Below are 24902 nucleotides of genomic sequence, written 5' to 3'. Positions count from 1 at the left end.
GTCTCCTCTTCTTACCCCAGCCAACTGTAGGTTGGGCTGGACCACAATCTACCAAAACATGGATGTACATCCATCATCAGTGGAATAATGCAGAACCATGTAGACGTTGCGTTCACAGTGGCACAGACACAACAAAATAATGCAATATATGCAACAAAAAGTTTAGCCCTGTCCACTGAAAGGCTGCAAATAGTCTTGGAGAGTCTGAATCGTAAGGCTCTGCCTTCCTTTGCAATATGGATGCATTCCTTTATTAGCCAAACTGCAAAGAATATATTCCTTTATTTACCGGTCTCCAAATTGTGCAACTCTCTATTCCACCCACCACAAACCTTGAAGAGGTTGACAAATATTTGAAATGCTTTGGCGCATGTTCAGTCGATGAGCAGGAAACTGGATATTGGACTTTTGTTCACCAAAGAAAACATAGTAATGGACAGAATCTCATGAACAATGTCGTTGCTCAGCAGTTTTACGGGACTGATCCTAGTGATATTCTATGGATTCTGCGATGCCAACTTGTGAGTAAATCTGACCTAACTTATACCCCATGTATGTAGATGTCTCTGGTGTAAGGAGGGATCATGGCGTGAAATATTTGCTATTACTGCTTGTTTTAGATTCCTGTTTATTCCACTTTACTAAGCGACCCCAAGACCCTCCAGTCTTTACAGAAATATTATATTCCATGTACAATAAATAGATGAGATGAGATAAACTGCAAACACATAAATGTCAGCTTTTACCATTCAAGAGATCTGGTCTATAAGAACCAGATTCTTTTTTAGGATAAGCGTATCCCATGTCTATCATATTGGAAAGGTCCCGACACATAAAGCAAATGCCATGGAGTAGAATGTGTCCCCCATAGGTGTCCATATAACAGAATGTCCTATGGCATATTATAAAGCCAACCTGTGGATCTCGTATCATTGCATTACATACCAGATATTAGTCCTCTCGGCTCATATTAATATGTCTTCTTCTATACAGGCGCTATGCTGTCATCTTCCCATCAGAGGTCTACTCAAAACAATCTGAACTTGTCTGTCTACACTTGGAGGGCATGTTGGAAGAAACCAGTGTCCAGCTGGATTTAGAAAGGGCAACCAGTAGCGTAACCATCTTTGAGAAAAAAATTGAGGACACCACTTACCTCGACTGTATTCCTTTCCAGGTAAGATAAGTCAAAGAAAATCTTATTTCGACGGCTTTACTATCAATGACTTCTTCGTTTTGGTATTCCTATATTTTTGACAATGAGAACAGTCCAAATAAAAAAAAGCAGAAACAGACTACACGGGGGTTTTCTGAAGTCTATAACCATGGAGATACATGGGACTGCACACGAGCTGTGACACGACATGGTGGAGGTTTCTTATTGAAAGACTTAGGGTGAGGATACATTTGTCAGCATTATAAACCTTCATTTATGGATAAAAGATGGCCATACACCTTAGATAGCTGTTGGTTAAGCCAGGTCTGGTATTCCCTCCAACTCTGTGTTTCTGTAGATTGTCTTTAGGTTGTGACAATATTCATGTGATGTTGATGGTCACCTTACCTGTTATACTGGACAGTGCCTTCATCTGTACTATCTAGAACTGATGGACTCTTTACAGGTCCCTGAACCAGATGGTAATGATGAAGTCGCCACCATCCGCGCTACAATTCACCATGAGGGAACTTCAATGTACAAAAAAAGTAAACTTCTTCTAAAGAAAAAGCGAACAGGAACCTTTATCCAGACAGACAAAGCCGTCTATAAACCCGGCCAGACTGGTAAAGTTGATTTAACATAAAAACGTACTAAATTTATCAAATGAATGCTCAGACATAATAGTTCTCGTCAGGATTCTGATCGAGCACCCTTTAAGCCTGAAAGTTGGCATTCACATTACAATCATTTAGGAGTAGTTGCAATTTAAGGCCCTATTAGAGTGATTTAGGAGGCAACTATCGGAAACGAACCCTCATACAAATGCTCAAGTCATTGTCTTATCGATCGTTCCTCCTGCAGGTCCCCTGTACTGACTTGTACCGAACAAGCGCTGATCAGTAATGTAGCTAATCAGATTCTGGTTCACAAATATCTATAGGTGTAATATTATTCTTATCCATATATTATTATTTTGTGTATAATATTATTACCATTGTCATCGATTGGTTTAGACAAGTTACTGTTGGTCATTGCAGCTAGATGAATGACATACTATTATTGACCAAGAAAAGCGCCAGAATCCAAAAATTTGTGAAAATTTGGACCAAATTCAATTGATACCAAATTGATTAACTTATCTTATATTAACTGACCATTTATCTGAGTTGCGGCATCTGTGACACATATTCTTCTATTATAACTAGTTTACTGATTCTCTACCACACTGGATGTTACTTTACTGAATATTCTTATCTTTTACTTTTTGAAACAGTAAAATTTCGCGTTCTCTCACTCAAGGAGAATTTCCAGCCTGGAAATAATCAGGTAAGATGGAGATGTAATATTACTGGAGTAGATAATCCCACCAATATTTGGTACCACCCAGAATAGATAGATAGATAGATAGATAGATAGATAGATAGATATGTAGACAGATGGGAGATAGATAATATTGACATGAATAACATCATATTAACTAATTTTCATCCTGTCTGTATTTGCAGATACCAGTCGTAGAGTTACAGGTAAGCCTTTCTATCCTGAGGACAAATGTTCTTGATGCTGATGATAATATCTGTATTACACTTCAGTATTCACAGCCAATACAATACAATAATACAATACAATACAATAATACATAATAAGCATTAACCCAGTTCCAGTCTGTAATCCCTGGGGCCAACCTGCTTACCTGCTCCATTCTTCCCCAGGAGTGGCCAATGGTTTGGGGAACAATAGGCAAGCAAAAATTTCTGTCTTTCTTCCACAAGTTCCAAGAGACACTATCCTAAGGAAACCAAAACTGGCCAGATTGCCCAATATTTTTGTGTATTTTCTTGATCAAAAAGTCTCACGCTGGTTCATACATTTGTTGCATTTGTCACAAAATTCTATAGGTGGAGGGGACTAGAGTTCACTGAGGATTTTTGGTGCATTTTTTTTAGCCAAGTTAGAAGTGGAGTGTGTTTGCGAAAACCTTTAAAAAAGTGCCATATAGTGGACTAGGCTACAACTGTGTCCCATCTACACCACACCCAAATTACTAGTCACATCTGAAAAAGGGTGCGTTAGGTGCAAATAACAAAAAACGGTGCACACACTTGTTGTGGGATTGTGCAGCATTTGGGGCAACAAGTGAGCCCACCTGTCTCCTCTCACATTCCATAATAAAGTTGTGTCTGAGTCCTATGAGCCTTTCGCAGTATAATATATTGAAGACCCCCATGGTTCTGGTCTCCAGCCTGTCGCACTCAAGCTGATTCGAAACTATGCCATTGAGCACATGCCAAGCGTTGTAGTTTTTGGCATAGCCGGACAGTCCCAGGTTGGAGACTTCTCTATGATGGACATCATTTTCTATATTTCAGGATCCAGAGAAGAATCTAATCGGCCAGTGGCTGAATGTGAGTCTCCGTCAGGGAATTGCTGAGCTTTCTCTCCCTCTTTCCTCTGAGCCTCCATTAGGTCAATATTCAATCAAAGTAAAAGACAATGTCCATACCTTCAGCGTGGAAGAATATGGTAAGGAAGTGGTGTCTAAGAAAAGGAACCCATGATGACAGGATCCCTTTAAATCTTTTCCGAATATTATTCCTCACCCCTTCCCCTGATTTCTCTGATATATTGTATTCCTCCACAGTTCTGCCAAAATTCGAGGTCACTTTGCATATGCCCAAAGTTATTGTGATCACCGATGAGCGATTCACTTTAAAAGTGTGTGGCAGGTAAGATGTCATTGACTTATCTCACTGGGAATAACTTTGTAAGACATCGTATGAGGTCACTAGCTGTCTTAAGATCTTCTCAGTAGTTTCTGAAGACTATTAGAGATATGGAGGGCTGCTTCTTATTTATTATTTGTCTCTCCCTTCTATTAGGTATACCTATGGGAAGCCAGTTCAAGGGGATTATAAGATCCAAGTATGCAGAAAAAACGTTGATAAATGCGTAGATCTAATAGGAAAGGTAAGTTGTACCAAAAGAAGGTACTTAAAGGAATTGAATGGAAAAAGTTGGGTTTTCTTGGTTATTATTGGTTGCATCTTTGGGTATTTGGGAGCTTATATATCATGGACTATATCCTTCACTGTCATATTCTAACCATTCTTCTCTAGTTGGATATCTCAGGATGTTCAACCCTGGAAGTTCCTTGTGAGACCTTTCAACTAAGCAAATTAACAACGGAGATGAAATTGCTGGGGACAGCGTCCATCAAGGAAATGGGGACAGGTTGTATATATATATCGGGGTATATTAGGGCTTTATCATGTACAATTGAACAAATCTGATTAAATATATTCAGTGTTAGCAAAAGAATAACCTTCATGAGAGTCCTGCACATTGCCCTTTTCATATGGGATGCCCTAAAACAGGGTTCTCCTGGTCTCCTAGAGATCAATTTAGAATAGTTGACAAGTATGGGTAATCTCATCTGTGGATGTACTTGTGAGTTATCCACTTCTGGTCCTCAGCTGTGTCATGTGACCAGCAATAAGACTTTCTAACGGGTACAGTGTCTTACATGTGGAAAGCAATTTTTGACATTGATTCCTATGAAACTTTTAACGTTACTCTTATCGGAATGAATGCTCGAGTTTTAGAATATTACCTTTATGTTTCATATCGGTGGTCCAGAGCCTTAATAGCCCGTTCCATGGCCTGGGTGACTGCACCTATGTCCAATCTTCGCTTTGGTTTGTTGTTATATTGTTGTGCATATCCTATGTCTAGGTGTAAGATATGGTATCGGCCCTTCGTGGCCACACTCTTCCTATATAAATAATTGTTCTTCCTCATTCAGAAACTGAGTTATCAACAACAAGTGAAACTTCAATCTCCAGCGTTCTCACTAAAGTCCATATGGTTGGCTCTGATACTAAGTACAGGGCTGGAATCCCATTTAGAATTCAGGTAAGGTGATATATTGTATATATTCCTTACTGATCAATCTCTTCACCTCGTAGTCCGTTACCAATCTTCTGCTTACCCTCTTTATCCATCACTATGTAGATTAGAGTAACAGATGCCAATGACGCCATCATGCCAGGAATACCAGTCTACCTCACCTACATAATGGGATCTAATACAACAAAGGAAACCCTGACGACAGGACCCGATGGAAAAGCTTTCTACACTGTAGACGATACCAACGACTGGATGGGCAAAGTTTCTTTCACAGTATGTAGCAGTCATTTCATTTCTTTCTATTGTGTTCCAAAAATAAATATTCATCTTTCATTGATGCAAGGTTCACATCTGCAATGGTTAGTCTGTTCTTCTGGTCCATTGCAGGAGAAATAGTTAATCTAACGGGGGACACAAATCGATCCTATTTACTGTAGTGGGGTCTATCGGCACCCATTGATGTCTGAATTTTTTCCCCTGAAATTTCTGATTGTATAAAACATACAGACATGGGGCCACACGGTGGCTCAGTGGTTAGCACTGCAGCCTTGCAGCGCTGGGGTCCTGGTGTTCAAATCCCACCAAGGGCAAAAAACCATCTGCAAGGAGTTTGTATGTTCTCCCCGTGTTTGCATGGATTTCCATCCCATATTCCAAAAAGACATACTGATAGGGAAAAATGTACATTGTGAGCTCTATGTGGGCTCACAATCTACATTAACCACTTCCGGACCGCCCATAGACTATATACGTCCGGGAAGTGGTTGTCTAGTTCTGCCAGGACGTACCTGTACGTCCATCAGAACACAGCAGCTGCACGGAGATCGTGTAGCTGCTTTCACTAGGAGCCGGCTGTAACTTCAGCCGGAGCTCCTAGAGAGAAGACAGGGCAGATTTATTACCTCCCCTGCCTTCTCGAGCGCTCAATGAGCGCTGTATACACGGCTATGGACGCAGCCATAAATCAGCTGCCCTCTGACCCGGCAGACACGTGATCAGCTGGGAGCAGTGTCCTGCCAGAGCTGCTGGGTCCTACAGGACTCAGATCAGCTCTGCATACTGTGTATACAGTGTGCAGGAGTCTGTATTCCTCCTGTAACTGAGGTTAAATGTACCAGCCCCAGTTATAGGAGAAATCAGCCTCCAGTACAAAAAAAAAAAAAAAAAGTGATCAGATGTCCCCAAAGGTTTCTTATCACCTTATGGGGACACAATCTGGAAAAAAAATAAAATAAAAATATAATAAAAAAGTTTTAAAAAAATGTAAATAAAATAATAATAAAAATAAATAAATAATACGCTAATAAAACGCCATTATAATAATAATAATACATTTTATTTATATAGCGCCAACATATTCCGCAGCACTGTACAATTTATAGGGTTCAGATACAGACAGACATACATAACAAAGAACGTCATTTCACACAATGGGACTGAGGGCCCTGCTCAAAAGAGCTTACAATCTATGAGCCATTATTAAAGGTTATATCCCTGCCCCTGACAACACCATAAAAAATAAAATTACCGTAACGGAGAGGAAAAACTATTTTATAAAGTTTTTCAGTGACACTTTGTGTTATTAAATTTAAAAAAAATTATAAATTGAAAACCAGACACAATTTCCCTCCTATTTTGTTTATATTTTCCTGGATATAAAAAAAAATTAAAACACATTTGAAAATAAAAATAACATAAAAATAAAGCCCTATGTGTCCCCGAAAAAAGACGCAAAAATTAGTTGACTAAGACATACGAGAAACATTTTACAGACCTCAAAACCGCACATACATAATAAACCTAAAATGTGTCTGGTCCTGGACCACAAATTGGCCCGGTACTGAAGTGGTAAAAAAAAAAAAAAAAACCATACAGACATATTGCTATTTTCACACTGACCACTGAACCTCATTACAGCTTCCTGTTCTGTAGAGATCACTTCTCAACAGTCATCTTATTATCTTCATGGGCAAGGATAGGTGAACGGAAAATAGAATCTGGAGAGATTCCTCTGACCCTTCTATCAGTTCTTGTTCTTTTCTTACAGGCAACCGTAGAGCAAACAGACGGCCAACAACCTCAGAGCCGATCATCTGCGAACCTGAAAGTAGAACCTTATAAAACCGAAAGCAAGAGCTATATTAAGATTAATTCTCTGGATAACGTCCTGCCATGTGATGGTCAGCAAGAGATCGAGGTGGACTATATCATCAGAAAGGAGGAAGTAGAGCAAGGAGTCAGTCATCTTAACTTACATTATCTGGTGGGTACAAGGATAGATGATGGATGGATATATCACGTCCTGGCACAACAGTTGTAACTAAAAAATATTGTCACTTGGACCACTAAGGAAACATGGAACTCTAAGGGCTAGTTCACATGGTGGCAAGGAGGTGGATTTTGACAGTGGATTTCACCTCAAAATCCGCCTCCATACAATGGTGGTCTATGGAGACCACTAGCGAGCTGCCCTTTCTTCAGGTGGCTTCAGGTCAGCCCATTCATTTGAGCCGAGTCCGGAGGGGGAATCTGCGACCGCGACGGTCGTGGCAGGCGGGTTTTGGTTTTTGACCCAAGAGTGACGCGGCTCCCCGTGTCACTCTCGCAGCCAAAATCTGCCCCCCGTGTGAACGAACCCTAAGGAAAACTACTAACTGGTTCCAAATCCAAAGTGTAACTATAAAATTAGAAAAATAGGAAGATTAAAAACCAAAACAAAAAAGCAGAAGAATAACACTACAGTATAATGGAAAGTGGTGTAACCTGCTGGAACGGTGCATGTGTATTTCTACTGTTGGCGTAATTCTATAGTCAATTTCATAACTAAGATTGGACTATTAATCATATTATAGTAATAGTATATAAAGGAACATTTAGAACTCAGAATACACATATGAGCTTTATACAGTCTTTCTATTTTTGATGACTCAGACCCAACATAGAGTAGTATCCCTCAATTACATAGGAACCTCTGCTATCTACAGGATAGGGAACAAATGGGGGTAAAACCACGGGGACCCATAGCGCTAGAAAGTATAGGGGCTCACATTGGTGGACAAATGTCTACAGTGGGACAACCCCTTTAACACAAAAAAAGCAGGGGTTAAACAGCAGGTCCCTCTTTCAAAAGCTGCAAAATCATGTGAGGACCAGAAGAGACAGTCCCTTTATGACGGATACATATACAATTACCTTATATCATATAGGATTACATTTTCTGCTGTATTTTATTTTAAAATTCTGTTCTTATTTTTAGGTCATTTCTAGATTTTCAATCAAACACTCTGGACAGCTGAAAATCCCGGTACTAAATACAGACAGAGGTAACGAATGACATTACTGCCATGTCTACAATATATATTGGGACTGCAGGGTTAGAGTCTATGGTGTCCCTGATATTAGGATACAAGTTTGGATGGAATATATAGCAGTACTCACATATGTGTATGGGTATCTGTTTGCGATTACCTATATGTATGTATAGATTTGGCTATCATCCTTCATCATGATACAAGGCGTCTTAAAGACTTGGACATTGACTATGGGTTAGCTACCTCTACTAGGTGATGTCTTGAATCTGAGATCAGAGACCACAGACCTATGAGGGCCACATTCGTCCCTCCGACCACCACCAGATGGGTATTACAGCTCTAGAGCATTTCTACCAATGTAGCTTTTTGCTCACAGCACATTGTAATATCCGGCCTCTTATATTTGTATCATTTTACTTTCCTTCTCCTGTCGGTTATTTCACATTTCCTTCTGATCAGACTTCATTACTATCTTCTGATTTGTCCAGATGAACCTGACACTGCGGTACTGAAGCTCCCTCTGACTCCCGACATTGCTCCATCTTTTACAATCCTTGGCTACATTTTGCTTCCTAATGGAGGCGCTGCAGCAGATTCTGTTCAGTTCAATATGGAGAAGTGTTTTCAGAATAAAGTGAGTACAATCTTATATAGAAGAAGTATTTCGGCAGGGTAGAGTCATGAAGACTAATATGGGATTATCCATATTATTGTACAGTAACCGAGTACATTTTGCACCTGTGACACTAGATCCATTTGTCACATTACAGCCATGCTCTCTCTGCCCATTTGTCAAATGCATTGGAAAGTATGACCTAACACTGGATGTGCCACAATGCACCGAGACGCCCATTTTATACCAAAGTCAAGTCATAACCACCATAGTGAGTCTGTCCCATTGTGCCTGTACAGTCCGGCTGTTGAGTATTATTTCTCTGTTGTCAGGTGTCAGTCGGATTCGTCCCGGGTGAGGTTCTTCCAGGATCAGACGTGTCTCTCCAGGTTGGGGCGGCTCCCGGGTCTCTCTGTGGTCTGCGGGTGGTGGATAAGAGCGTGGTACTGATGAAACCGGAGAAGGAGATGACGGCCGATAAGGTGATTCCCATTTTTTATACAGTCAGTTACCAGATATAGGAGCATGTGAGGTCCTTCTTACTTCCACTAACTCATTACGTCCTCCATATTTTATTTCCCAAGGTTTATGACCTTTTCCCGATTCCCAGTAGTGACAAATACAACAGCCGCGTGGTGGATGAAGATATATGTAAACCAAGAAGAATGAACCGTTACCGTTACAGATATTATAATAGACGATTTAGAAATGAAGTTGATGTCTGCACCTATTTTGAGGTATATTTATTCATTTTATACATGATTATATTCGGGGATATAGAGGATCACGCTCATGTCTGACTATCCCTCTTGCATCCTCCCCACTGCTCCAGCTCCACCACTTCGGGGGTCCCCATTAGTCTCTGGCGGCAATGATGTGTAGTACACACATAGGACCTGATGACTAGACACAACTCCTTATCTAGCTGGTTATGTATCTGCCCTGTTCTGTATTTGACATGTGAGAGAAGACGAGTAACTTTTTCTTTCCGTCTTCGCAGGACTTGAGCCTAAAAATAATGACAAGCGCTACAATGAAACGTTCCACCACAGACAGAACAGAAGATACGCCGTATAGATATAGAACCTCTAAAATCGTCATGAGTGGTCGTGTATCATCTTCACGAGACGCAAGTAACTGTTTCAGGCCATTTATCTATTTAGAAGCCAGTATATAATATTGTAATGCTTTTTAAGGAACATTTTGGCACGCAGACGCTCCTAAAGCTTTGGAAAGACCCGTGTGCTACAGTATTACTTTTATGTTTTTGTGATCTACAATGAAGCTTTACAAGTTTTACCTCGAGGTTCCTTGGACTGATTCTTGCATATTGCTAAGCCAAGGGCATACATGGGGGGGGGGAGTCATGGATATAATTGGTCCATTGATTATAATGATGACAATCATCAGGGAAGCGATAAAGTGATTCCCGTTTTAATCCTCTTCTTCAGCACCTGTCTCCTCCATCAGACCTTGTGGACATAGGTGGCAGAGATCGCAAAAGGGAGAGGAGAATTCACCATCATTTGGTTGTGGGGATGGGACAATGGAAGTGATCATATGGAAGCTGCAGGAGCATCCAGGGAGGTCCCTGTGGACCCCTTATGAAAACCTCCACAAAATCTTCCCAACAGAGCAGCTCCAGTTCTTAGCATCTGTTAATAGATGCCACTCCACTCATTACAGTATAGTTGAAATTTTTCCTCTAGCTCTCACCGTTCCTGAGCCATTAGTGCAGTTAGTTTTGGTGCCTGATATATTGTTTAGCCTCTGTACTGTCAAGTGGGCAGTGTCAGACAGGAGCAGGAAAAGGCACGTGATCCAGAGCTTCAATCAGGGGCAGACAGTGTCAGAGCTCAGAATCACACCCCCTCCTGCCTGACACCGCCCTCCTGACAGTACAGAGAATAGTGTATCAGGCATCAAAACTAACAGCACTTATTGCTCAGGAATGGTGGGAGTTAAAGGAAAAATTCCTATTATACCGAAATCACTGGAGCAGTGGCATTCTAAGAAGTACAACCTGTGCCGCAAAAAGTAAACTGTCATTCCGCTCTGTAAACGGGAATATTAAAAAGTTATAAACTTTAGAGGGCGAGAAGTAAAAAATGAAAACCAAAAAAAGGCTGTGGTGGGAAGGGGTTAAATATCATCCACTATGCTGCTACTGTAAATCACAGCTGCAATAAGGGGTCTCCAAATGATCCATTCATGACATCCAATGTTCCCTGGTGAATATGATAGCATGCCATGTACCTATGTGACCAGCACATGACACGTGAGACTCCACTTCATCTCCTATGACCGTCGTTCCTTCCTTTTTATTCAACTTTCTAAACTGTTTTTTCAATTGTCTATTTTTTCCTAGGGAGATTTGGGTATTTAGACTATGAGGACGTGAGTATTGAGGTCACTCCATTATCAAACACGATTCCAAGTACAGAGCAGAAGTCAGTGATAAGACATTACTTCCCTGAAACATGGATATGGAAGCTGGAAGCCGTGGGGTAAGACGCCATTCATTGGACTGCCGGCCAGTGTAGGTCAGACTCTGAAGGAGCAGGGGATGCCGTCATCTGACAACTTTGTAATCCAGACTTCCTAATATCTCTTTATGTGTCCCTGATTCTTTAAAGGAGGATCTGTGAAGTTCTAGGTTCGATAATACAGCGCACATAATAACCATAAATTCTATACTACAGTCACTACAATAGGTTATATCCAACATTCATTGATCCCTAATATTCTAATAAATAACCATTGCCTGTTATGTCTTTCTAATCTGCTCGGATTAGGGATTCTGGGATTGCCGTTCTCCATGATGCGGCTCCTGACACCATCACAGACTGGCACGGGGGAGCTTTCTGTATGGGCCCCAGTGGTTTCGGACTTGCCCCTTCTGCTGCGTTTCGTGTTTTCCAGCCTTTCTTTGTGGACATCACTTTGCCGTATTCTGTGATCAGAGGAGAAACTTTCACTCTTAAAGCCACAGTGTTTAACTACTTGAAACAATGTATAAAGGTAAAGACCAACACAGTGATGTCACAGTATAGAGATAATACACACAGTGATGTCACAGTACAGAGATAATACACACAGTGATGTCACAGTACAGAGATAATACACACAGTGATGTCACAGTACAGAGATAATACACACAGTGATGTCACAGTACAGAGATAATACACACAGTGATTTCACAGTACAGGATAATACACACAGTGATGTCACAGTACGGAGATAATACACACAGTGATGTCACAGTACAGGGATAATACACACAGTGATGTCACAGTATAGAGATAATACACACAGTGATGTCACAGTACAGGGATAATACACACAGTGATGTCACAGTACAGGGATAATACACACAGTGATGTCACAGTACAGAGATAATACACACAGTGATGTCACAGTACAGAGATAATACACACAGTGATGTCACAGTACAGAGATAATACACACAGTGATGTCACAGTACAGGATAATACACACAGTGATGTCACAGTACGGAGATAATACACACAGTGATGTCACAGTACAGGGATAATACACACAGTGATGTCACAGTATAGAGATAATACACACAGTGATGTCACAGTACAGAGATAATACACACAGTGATGTCACAGTACAGGGATAATACACACAGTGATGTCACAGTACAGGGATAATACACACAGTGATGTCACAGTACAGGGATAATACACACAGTGATGTCACAGTACAGGATAATACACACAGTGATGTCACAGTACAAGGATAATACACACACTGATGTCACAGTACAGGGATAATACACACAATGATGTCACAGTACAGGGATAATACACACACTGATGTCACAGTACAGGGATAATACACACAATGATGTCACAGTACAGGGATAATACACACAGTGATGTCACAGTACAGGGATAATACACACAGTGATGTCACAGTACAGGGATAATACACACAGTGATGTCACAGTACAGGGATAATACACACAGTGATGTCACAGTACAGGGATAATACACACAGTGATGTCACAGTACAGGGATAATACACACAGTGATGTCACAGTACAGGATAATACACAGTGATGTCACAGTACAGAGATAATACACACAGTGATGTCACAGTACAGGATAATACACACAGTGATGTCACAGTACAGGGATAATACACACAGTGATGTCACAGTACAGGGATAATACACAGTGATGTCACAGTACAGGGATAATACACACAGTGATGTCACAGTATAGGGATAATACACACAGTGATGTCACAGTACAGGGATAATACACACACTGATGTCACAGTACAGAGATAATACACACAGTGATGTCACAGTACAGGGATAATACACACAGTGATGTCACAGTACAGGGATAATACACACAGTGATGTCACAGTACAGGGATAATACACACAGTGATGTCACAGTACAGGGATAATACACACAGTGATGTCACAGTACAGGGATAATACACACAGTGATGTCACAGTACAGGGATAATACACACAGTGATGTCACAGTACAGGGATAATACACACAGTGATGTCACAGTACAGAGATAATACACACAGTGATGTCACAGTACAGGATAATACACACAGTGATGTCACAGTACAGAGATAATATACACAGTGATGTCACAGTACAGAGATAATATACACAGTGATGTCACAGTACAGGGATAATACACACAGTGATGTCACAGTACAGGGATAATACACAGTGATGTCACAGTACAGGGATAATACACACAGTGATGTCACAGTATAGGGATAATACACACAGTGATGTCACAGTACAGGGATAATACACACACTGATGTCACAGTACAGAGATAATACACACAGTGATGTCACAGTACAGGGATAATACACACAGTGATGTCACAGTACAGGGATAATACACACAGTGATGTCACAGTACAGGGATAATACACACAGTGATGTCACAGTACAGGGATAATACACACAGTGATGTCACAGTACAGGGATAATACACACAGTGATGTCACAGTACAGGGATAATACACACAGTGATGTCACAGTACAGGGATAATACACACAGTGGTGTCACAGTACAGAGATAATACACACAGTGATGTCACAGTACAGGATAATACACACAGTGATGTCACAGTACAGAGATAATATACACAGTGATGTCACAGTACAGAGATAATATACACAGTGATGTCACAGTACAGAGATAATACACACAGTGATTACACAGTACAGAGATAATACACACAGTGATGTCACAGTACAGGGATAATACACACAGTGATGTCACAGTACAGGGATAATACACACAGTGATGTCACAGTACAGGGATAATACACACAGTGATGTCACAGTACAGGGATAATACACACAGTGATGTCACAGTACAGGGATAATACACACAGTGATGTCACAGTACAGGGATAATACACACAGTGATGTCACAGTACAGGGATAATACACAGTGATGTCACAGTACAGGGATAATACACACAGTGATGTCATAGTACAGGGATAATACACAGTGATGTCACAGTACAGGGATAATACACACGGTGATGTCACAGTACAGGGATAATACACACAGTGATGTCACAGTACAGGGATAATACACAGTGATGTCACAGTACAGGGATAATACACAGTGATGTCACAGTACAGGGATAATACACACGGTGATGTCACAGTACAGGGATAATACACACAGTGATGTCACAGTACAGGGATTATACAGTATATAACTTTATTACTAATATCAATTACTGATTTATGTTACTGATAATGTGATCTGTTCGTTGTCTCTCAATCTCTAATTTGTAGTATAATATAATTCACCGTCAGATTATATTTTCTTACTGACAGGTCAGGACGACACTTCGCCCATCTGTAGAGTTGGAGGAGAGACCATGTGATGACTGTCAGTATAGCAGCTGCCTCTGTGTAGACGGGAGCAAAACTTTCTACTGGAACCTGAAAGCCTCCAAACTAGGTAATGTCCTCCAGGGCAGGAGATGTGTCCGGGTAATATTACAGAAGTCCTCCTGTACATCAGTTGTCAGTGACAGAGATAGACTGAGCCCTCCTATCAGGCCATGTAGGCAGCCTGCCAAAGAGCTACTGCTGACAACATTCACATGGTCATAGATTCCTTTATTAGTCTCCACTAGGTGGAGCTCTTTGCATACTGAATGATATAATTTAATTTCAATAAAATAAAACCTGAATAAATTCTTATGCAGATACCTCCCCCTAGTGGCATATGCAGGTATTCTCTATAATTAAAGTAGTAGTGCTGTGTATCTCACTGTGATCCCTCAACATCCTCCTGACCACACACCAGATAATGGAACTTACAGCAAACAATATTGTAGTCACTTCTACTATCTAGGACATTCAACTGGGCCTTATGGGTATTGCTGCTGCCTGTAGGTTCCTCATATTGAAAATGCAGAGAACTTTCAACTACAAGGCAGATTTATCGCAGAGATTTGTTTCTGTCCCATTCATCCGTACAAGCATTGCCACCAAAACATCCCCATACTGGCTAATAGACGGTACCATACTGGCTGCCGCTCCTCCATAATATGACCTTTCCGCTTTTGCTATATCCAGGAGAGGTGAACATTACTGTGACCACAGAAGCTGTGGATACAGAAGACTTATGTGACAATGAGGTGCCTGTTGTCCCCAGGCAGGGGAGCATCGATACAGTGGTGAAGCCTCTGCTTGTCCAGGTCCGTATGTTATGTTATGTTATGTTATGTACAGTGTAACACTCTAAGCTTCTATGACAGTGTATACCATCATTTTATCTATGGACTTGGATATGGAAGTATAGATATACGTAACACAGATCCATCATAATACCATCTATATAAGCCCTAATACTTGCACATGGTAACAGCACAGACATTCTCTATGCATCTTCTTCTTTTTGACTGTATATCTCCATATATTCTGCTCAGCCAGGAGGAGTCCTGGAGGAGAAATCATACAGCGCTCTACTGTGCAGCAAGGGGGAAGGTAAGAATACATTATATTATATTAATTATACTCCAGCCATTAATGGGTATTTATATTTTTAATCTAAGCTAAACAACACCCGTTTACCTTCTAAATGACTTAGTGTACCAAAAATCTATATTTGCCAAGATCACCAGGCATATTGTCCAATTTTCTGGTGTTGTTACAGGGAACGTGTAATTCCCCTTCCAGAAACAAAAATATATTTGTTCTATTCAAGTTGTGAACGATGTCTGTATAACAATTAAATACAGGGTCAATTGATTAGTTTAACCCTTCAGAAACACCCCAATCCCCCTGACCCATCATACTTACCTGTCTTCCAGTCCCGACTGTCTGGGCACGGGATGTTACTTCTTCTGGGCAGCCAGCACCTCCTCTTTTTGATATCTGCAGGCCACCCACGCATGCGCAGTAGAGCAATATGCACAGTAGCCAAGAAGAAGTGACGTCCCATGCTCAAAAGGTACAGACTGGAAGACAGGTGAGTATGAGGGACGGGTGTTGAATTAGTTATGAAGGTCTACTTATGGGTGGGCTAGCTGGGGAAACAGGGAGGGGGTGTGAGTGAGAAAGGAGAAAAGGTAGTGAGAGAGGGAGGTGGTGCTAGTCAGCTCTGAGTGAAGCCCAAGGCATCATGGTAGTTGTAGAAAAACACAGAACAGGAAGATGCTCATGTAAACAAATGCAGAAGGTACCAGAAGCTCCAAGAGAAACCCAGAAATCATGCAACACACTGCTGAAGGTATTGGGGTGCTCTTATTATTAGTAAAAGCAATAACTGACTTTTTTCTATTTTTTTGCCTGGAAAACCCCTTTAAGGAAAGGGTTAAATAGTTTTTCCACCTAAACATATGTGCACACAAATCCACAGAGTCTATATGGCAGTATATGGAAGCTATACGACTACCTAGTATATAGCTGCACATATCTGTGTGCTGCCATATTAGGCTCCATCAGGTGCTGTACGTACAGAGTTTTTGCTGTTGGATATCATTTTTTGTACAATTGGATATGTACACAATTCGACAAAGAAAACCTCTATGTGATGATACGCTCAAGGAGGTACGGTAAAGCTCTATACACTTGTATGGGTGCTGTATTATAGGTCTGTACTAGAGATGAGCGAGTATATTCAATCGAATACCTCCCCTCCATAGATACTGGTGTTTAAAAAATAAAAAAAAAACAAGGCGTCAGGGAAGGTTGAGGGGTATTCGACCGAGTACACCAATAACTATGCAAATGGATCTATTCGATTGAATATTACTCGCTCATCTCTAGTCTGTACAGTTTGGAGGTTGCGGTAGAAGTTTACACAAAGTATGTAGGATTACAAGTTGTGAAGGACGTCCATATCTACTTCATATTTCTCTTGGTCCTAGATGACTCTAAATCGGAGGAGATCTCACTGAAGATTCCTGAAAACATTCTGAAGGATTCCGAAAGATCCCATATTACAGTGATTGGTAAAACTGAATTGTGATCCCTATATAACATGTCTATAATCTATCTGTGAATTGTAGTTCTTGTGTGAATAAGGGCAAATGTACCATAGAAGCAGCTCCTATGTGAAAGGAGAAAGCTCTGACTGGTCCTATTCCATTACCTTTTGGGCCACAACGGCCTTTGCGGGACTCATCTTTCCTCCCCTACTATTAATATAGAGGTGAAGAATTATTTCAAGGTTCATGAGAAAAGATGAAACAAACCTCCGGCCCTTCAGTCCCAGGGGGCAAACTCCTCACCACCATAATAAGGACTCCAGTCTGATCTTTGTTATGGGCGCCCTCACATTATATACACCACTGTGTGTTAGGCTAGATTCACATCTATGTTGGAGATTCCACTGCACCAAGTGAATCCCATTATAGTCTATGGGGTCCGTGGGTGTCCGCAGGTAACTGCTGTTTAGTTCTCCGTGGATCAGTTTCCCTGGCAGATGCAAACAATGGAGAGGCCAGTGCTAATGTGAACCTAGCCTCAAACATATGGCTGTATTCCCATAGTCAGTACAGGGGAAAGAGGGAAGAGATTTCAACAGTCTGACTTAGAAATTAAATCTTACCATATACATTAGATGTGACACTAGGGGCCAACCCCACCAATTTTGATGGTTTTAGCATCTAACGGATGGGACCTCCTGACTCCCCCTTGATAGTACATCGTGGAGGAAAAATGGATTGAGCGATTTAAAGGGAGGAACTTGGCAGACACTTTTGTTCTCTCCCTTGGACGAGCTTACATGTGTGTCGGGGAATCATCAGATATTTAACCCATTAACCAGCAGTTCAATTCTAACAGGAGACCTGATGGGAACCGCAATGCAAAATTTGGATCGTCTCCTGGCCATGCCATATGGATGTGGAGAACAGAACATGGTCCTATTTGCCCCTAACATTTTTATCCTTCAGTATCTGGAGAAGACTCGTCAGCTGAATAGTGAGATTAAAGACAAATCCACCAAGTTCCTGGAGAGCGGTGAGTGACTGATTTTATATAAATATATATATATATATATATATATATAGCTTGATATATTGTATACATAAAGATGGCCACCTCTAATCATCTGGAGCTTCACTATTGGATAATATTCTAGAAGACAGAACTGAGCAGCTACTCCAATGACAGGCAGATATGTTCTTCAGGACATCTGCGAGGATAATGCCTCAGGACCAGAGGTTGCCATTCTAAATGTGGACATATTACATACAAGAAACTCCTTTGTCTTTTATTACAATATCAGCTTTATCCAAACTATCCCATTAACAGGCCAAAGATTATTGTATCAACATTATTATTGTTATTATCATTATATGTATTTTCTGCAATTGTCCATTGATGTATAATTCTGTATTTTATTTCTGCATTTCCATTCAGGATATCAGAGAGAACTGACTTATAAACGTGATGATGGATCATACAGCGCATTTGGGAAAAGAGACCGAAGTGGAAACACCTGGTAAGTTAATAACTGGTAGCTTTGCTGCATAATGTAAGTTGAAGATGAAGAATGGTTGGGTCATGCTATGAGTGATGAAGGATCCTCTACTATTCGCTATGGATTATCAAGGAACCATATGTAGTAATGGAGTGTAAATGTGAACACGTGAGAACATCCACAAGATGTGATTGGGTCATTTCTTGAATCATTCTGTAAAGGTGGAAGATACAAGTCGGGGAATGTTGGACCCAAGAACCCAATGACACATGAGCAAACTGGACAGAAAATAACTGCAAGTCCATCACTAGATATTTCCCTTTTTTGCAGGTTGACTGCCTTTGTAGTGAAATCCTTCAGTAAGGCTCGGCCATACATCTTCATAGATGAAAAACACCTTCAGCATTCCTTCTCCTGGCTGAAGAAAAACCAACAAGCCAATGGCTGCTTTAGGAGCGTAGGGCGACTTTTTAATAACGCTATGAAGGTATAACAAGTATGCAATGGTCATGTCCAACTATGGAGAGTATGGAGTTATAACAAGTATGAAATGGGTTGTACATGGCCAACTATTGGGTGCACTTCCCTATAACAAGTGTGCAATGGGTTATACATGGCCAATTATTGAGTACAAATGACTATAAGGAGTATGCAGTATAGCATCCTCTATTTCCATGCTGTGTCAAGGAGATGACCCTGCATTTCCAACAAGGTTTACTTCTGACCAAGCCCCAATCTATGATAGGCTGTAGTATAGAGTAAGTGGAGGAAAAACTTTCTATACAGCTATATTTTATAAATTGGGGCTTGGTCAGAAGACAACCTTGTTGGGAATGAGGCACTGTCCATAATTTCTTCATTGTCTATAACTTGGTTGCAAATGTGGATTCATGTGTGATATTCTGCTTTCTTCAAGGGTGGAGTAACAGATGAAATCTCTCTCTCCGCATATGTTACCATAGCTCTACTGGAGGCTGGAGTATCTAAGGAGGTAAGGGATCCAAAGCAGTGATATCAATCTGGTTGAGTTGAGGGTGATGGATATTTGGCAGGTCTTCAGTACACAGATGGACTATACAAGATACAGGCATAAGCCTCTATTCACATCTGCATGGGAGACTCCGGAGTCCGTCTAAAATCATTGCCAAAAAAATCGAGGTCTGGTGAAAAATGGAGATTAGTTATGGGCGAACCTTAGGAGATCTGATTTGTGAATATTTTCAGGATTCACCCACAAGTTTCGATTCAGACCATACTTGTTTGTACCCTGCCTACCCTAGTGAGGTATAACGTTATCTTTCAGGACCCTCTGGTTAGAGATTCTGTGTCCTGCCTGGGGAAGGAAGCCGGGAATGTCACTAATGTATACAGCCAGGCACTGATGGTATACGCCTTCACTTTATATGGAGATGCAAAGCTCAGGGAGGACTTGATGGACAAACTTGAGGAACAAGTTGTGAGACGAAGTAAGTGATATGTATTCATAAAAGAATATTCCATAATATGCATTACAAGAAATTGCTAAAATATCTGGCATTTTGGTTTAAAAAAAAAAAAAAAGGGTGATACTTAGTTGTGAATTTAAAGACAACCTGTCATGTTAATAATGTAGACGGAAGGTCACTGAGAAAGAATCCATCAAATCTTCTTGGTACTTGCAGTCAATATTTAGCAACTCTGCAGGGAGGTTGTTCCTGAAATGTTGGAGAACTAAGCCCAGATCTTCTGTGGATATAGGCTTGCTCCAATCCTTCTGTCTCCAAGTCATCCCAGTGAATGGTCAGTGCCTTTTAATGAAGGCAGTCTTATCTTTCATACTATTTATCTGATGCGAGTAGACAGAGAGCGCCATTGGGAACGAACATCCAAACCCCAATCTGAAGACTCCTACTGGCACCGTGCCCCATCAGCAGAGGTGGAGATGACCTCCTATGTGCTCCTGGCTCTCCTTTCTGGTCCAACTCCAGACTTGGTCAAATCTTCAGAAATTGTGAACTGGTTGAGCAAACAGCAGAATCCATATGGAGGATTCTCTTCTACGCAGGTATAGAAGTCATTACCATGACACAGTATTTATCTTACACAATTCACCATTTCTGACAAACTTCAACATTCATTCCATACAGGACACGGTGGTGGCTCTTCAGGCTTTGGCCAAGTATGCAGAAGCCACATATAGTGATAAAGGAGATGTGACTGTGACGGTGACATCCAAGACAGACTTTATGAAGCAGTTCCATGTAGATAACAATAGCCGGCTACTTCTACAGAGTACATCACTACTGACTATACCTGGAGAGTATACGGTGACATCTTCTGGAAGCGGCTGTGTCTATGTACAAGTAAGTTGTCTAAGTACAAGTCCGATCTTGTTCATCATTCTTCCACCATATACACTACATCTGAGCTATTTTTTCCAATCCAACAGATAGTCCTGAGATACAATGTCCCTCCACCTAGACAAGAGGAGACCTTTAAGATTAAAGTGGAGGCTCAATCGAGAGACTGTATAGAAGATCCAGTGACAAAGCTGGAGGTCAAAATCACTGCTCAGTAGGTGTCCTCTACTGTCCTGTCCATGTATGTGATAGGTCATGTCATCATCATGGGAATGTTTTTCTATACTTATGACAATTTTTCACATTTCCATAAATAGCCTTCAGGTTACTTTTTGGTATTTTTACGCTGTAGATATACAGGCTCTCGGGAAAAATCCAATATGGTTGTTATAGATGTGAAGATGCTGTCTGGATACATCCCAATAAAGAGCACAGTGAGAAAAGTAAGTTCCTATTTGTTTCTTCATTGTCGGGTTCCCTAGTACTATCTTTAGGGGCTCTTAGGCTGCATTCACACGGAGTAAACGCTGGCGTTTTTTGTGTGTTTTTTGCACATAGCGCCGCGTTTACGCCGCGTAGCGTCGCATTAACGCCGCGTATACGCCGCGTTAACGCCGCGCTATTTAGCGGTGGCGTTGCCCGGCATTAACGCGGCGTATACGCGGCGTTAACGCGACGCTACGCGGCGTAAACGCGGCGCTATGTGCAAAAAACACACAAAAAACGCCAGCGTTTACTCCGTGTGAATGCAGCCTTACACTCAGCATAGCCCTTGGTACACAACCTGTGACCCCATACGGTTGCTGTAGTACTGACTTGTATAGACTACATGAACTGCTATGAAGTCTCTATTAGACTCTGTTTTTCCCCTAAAAGCCGTGTTCTTAGAGAGAACATGTCATCTCTGTACATAGAGATGAGCAAATTGGTTTGCAACAAAGCGGATTCGACCCGAATATTCCAAATTGTTTTGTTTTTTACTAAACTATATTGGATTTGTCTCAGTTGAACTAAAATGGCCACCTCGAGTAGATGACCCTTCTATAAGAATAGAGATGGTAACTTAATCTCTAAATATAATGTAAATTTCTTTTCTTCACAGTTGGAGAAGGATCAGTTGATAAAGAGAAGCGACATCCAGACTGATCTGGTGACCCTGTATCTGGAGGAGGTTAGTCCACAGACTAGACGTCCACCATAATGCCCGGCTGATCTGTGATGCTAATATGTGACTTCTTGTTTGTAGCTCGGACGAAAGTCTGTCACTCTTTCATTCCTTGTTGAACAAGATATTAAAGTCAAGGACCTAAAACCAGCTGTAGTGAAAATATACGACTACTATGAGACTGGTAAGATGGATTTATACAACTGTGAAGATACTTGGTGGGCCAGTAAGTAGTTGTAGTCAGCTGAGGTTTAGTAGAGGACAGTAGGCCTCTTCCAAAAGGTCAAGGTAGAGATTCCCATTACATCCTAGATATCCATGGGAGTTAAGTTTCTGATTTTCAGAACTTTCTTGTCTTTTAGATGAACATGCAGCTGCAGAATACAATTCGCCTTGCAGTGAGTAAGACCAAACCCATACACAACAAGGTAACAAAAATGTCTTAATATTTGTGCAATGTTTGTACCCAATTTTATTATGTTAGTGCATCCAGATTCAAAAATTGGAAATTTCCTACCGTTTTGTGTATACAGCTCCTCTGCAGTACTGTGTCCCAATGTCCAAATGATCTGATAGTGATGACCTGATGGATATCTTATCAGTATAAAAATGTTGACCAGCTGAACAACCCCTTTAAAGGGATCTACCACCATATCGCACATGCTGGAGCTCCATCGTCTTGTGTGGTCGTAGCAAATCTCTGACCATGGGACGTGTCAGTCTTAGGGTGCATTCACACGGCGTAACGTCCCGCGAGATTTGGCACGTGTACGCCGCGTGACCCTTTGCGTGCCGTACACGCTCCCATTCATTTCAATGGGAGCGGGGAGCGTATGCGCCGCGCTAGTTTGCGGCCATGAATAAATGCACGGCCGCAAACTAGCGCGGCGCATACGCTCCCCGCTCCCATTGAAATGAATGGGAGCGTGTACGGCACGCAAAGGCTCATGCGGCGTACACGTGCCAAATCTCGCGGCACGTTACGCCGTGTGAATGCTCCCTTACTGTTTTGATGGCAACACATAAGAAAATGGATTCTCTGGCAGGCGGTTTCGTCCCAAGTAATCCAAACAGCTCATGTGGAATAAAAGTTGAGTAAGATTTCTCTTTCACACAAGAAAGGTATCTTCACTAGGACACGAACCGACCCTAAATTGCAAATTCAGTGGTGGTAGATCTTTGGTAGATGTTGTATCAAGGTCTAGATGTTAGATAAGAGGAACAAATCTCTTTGTTAAACATTTCGTATCTTATTTTCTTTAGGTTCTGAATGAAGATAAGGACTCCACCGAATCCCAACCTCAGATTCTACCGAATAGTAACTGAGATGATACCGAGCTGACATGTTGATGAAAATAAATTTTATCCATCTTCAGATATTTTCTAGTCCTTTCATTATTTACACTGAGAAGAGAGCCCAGATATTAGATTGGGAAGTGAATCCTGTCATTTTTGTATGGTGATATATTACATGTCCAGGGGAATTCTGGGTCTCAGGTTTGGGTGAAGCATGGCTAAGGAAGGTTGGGTATGGGAGAGCAGGTGTTGGGTGTCAGAGAGGGGGCATCAACACGATTTGGCCCGGGTATAAAGGGTTTTGCCTTGGTTCAGCGTACAAAGATACAAGAGCAGGGCAAATGGTTGAAGTTTTGCTCTACATAAAGGGCAGCCTAATTACAACTCTGCCATGTTTAACCACATAGGTACAGTCCTATGAAAAAGTTTGGGCACCCCTATTAATCTTAATCATTTTTAGTTCTAAATATTTTGGTATTTGCAACAGCCATTTCAGTTTGATATATCTAATAACTGATGGACACAGTAATATTTCAGGATTGAAATGAGGTTTATTGTACTAACAGAAAATGTGCAATATGCATTAAACCAAAATTTGACCGGTGCAAAAGTATGGGCACCTCAACAGAAAAGTGACATTAATATTTAGTAGATCCTCCTTTTGCAAAGATAACAGCCTCTAGTCGCTTCCTGTAGCTTTTAATCAGTTCCTGGATCCTGGATAAAGGTATTTTGGACAAACAATTCAAGTTCAGTTAAGTTAGATGGTCGCCGAGCATGGACAGCCCGCTTCAAATCATCCCACAGATGTTCAATGATATTCAGGTCTGGGGACTGGGATGGCCATTCCAGAACATTGTAATTGTTCCTCTGCATGAATGCCTGAGGATTTGGAGCGGTGTTTTGGATCATTGTCTTGCTGAAATATCCATCCCCGGCGTAACTTCAACTTCGTCACTGATTCTTGAACATTATTCTGAAGAATCTGCTGATACTGAGTGGAATCCATGCGACTCTCAACTTTAACAAGATTCCCAATGCCGGCATTGGCCACACAGCCCCAAAGCATGATGGAACCTCCACCAAATTTTACAGTGGGTAGCATGTGTTTTTCTTGGAATGCTGTTTCTTTTTGGACGC

At 41.2% G+C, this 24902-nt stretch overlaps 1 protein-coding gene across 1 annotated transcript; it reads left to right on the top strand.

Annotated features, from left to right (window-relative positions):
• The first annotated feature begins 453 nt into the window (after positions 1 to 453).
• Positions 454 to 23792, top strand: LOC142219110 (alpha-2-macroglobulin-like). Its single transcript, XM_075288077.1, is given in 37 exon segments — positions 454 to 521; positions 994 to 1177; positions 1623 to 1782; positions 2433 to 2485; positions 2665 to 2685; positions 3529 to 3682; positions 3801 to 3885; positions 4039 to 4126; positions 4276 to 4390; positions 4962 to 5071; positions 5171 to 5338; positions 7113 to 7328; positions 8322 to 8388; positions 8865 to 9010; positions 9322 to 9471; positions 9574 to 9726; positions 9990 to 10122; positions 11358 to 11496; positions 11785 to 12010; positions 14858 to 14984; positions 15608 to 15729; positions 15961 to 16018; positions 17404 to 17487; positions 18323 to 18499; positions 18902 to 18983; positions 19293 to 19449; positions 19879 to 19953; positions 20266 to 20428; positions 20801 to 21006; positions 21089 to 21304; positions 21391 to 21515; positions 21654 to 21744; positions 22404 to 22472; positions 22548 to 22650; positions 22829 to 22894; positions 23602 to 23648; positions 23730 to 23792. Coding segments are annotated over 37 exon segments (4467 nt in total).
• Positions 23793 to 24902: the final 1110 nt, after the last annotated feature.

This window comes from Leptodactylus fuscus, chromosome 10, assembly GCF_031893055.1.
Source record: "Leptodactylus fuscus isolate aLepFus1 chromosome 10, aLepFus1.hap2, whole genome shotgun sequence".
Lineage (NCBI taxonomy): Eukaryota > Metazoa > Chordata > Amphibia > Anura > Leptodactylidae > Leptodactylus > Leptodactylus fuscus.
This window is presented reverse-complemented; position numbering and strand designations above follow the sequence as displayed.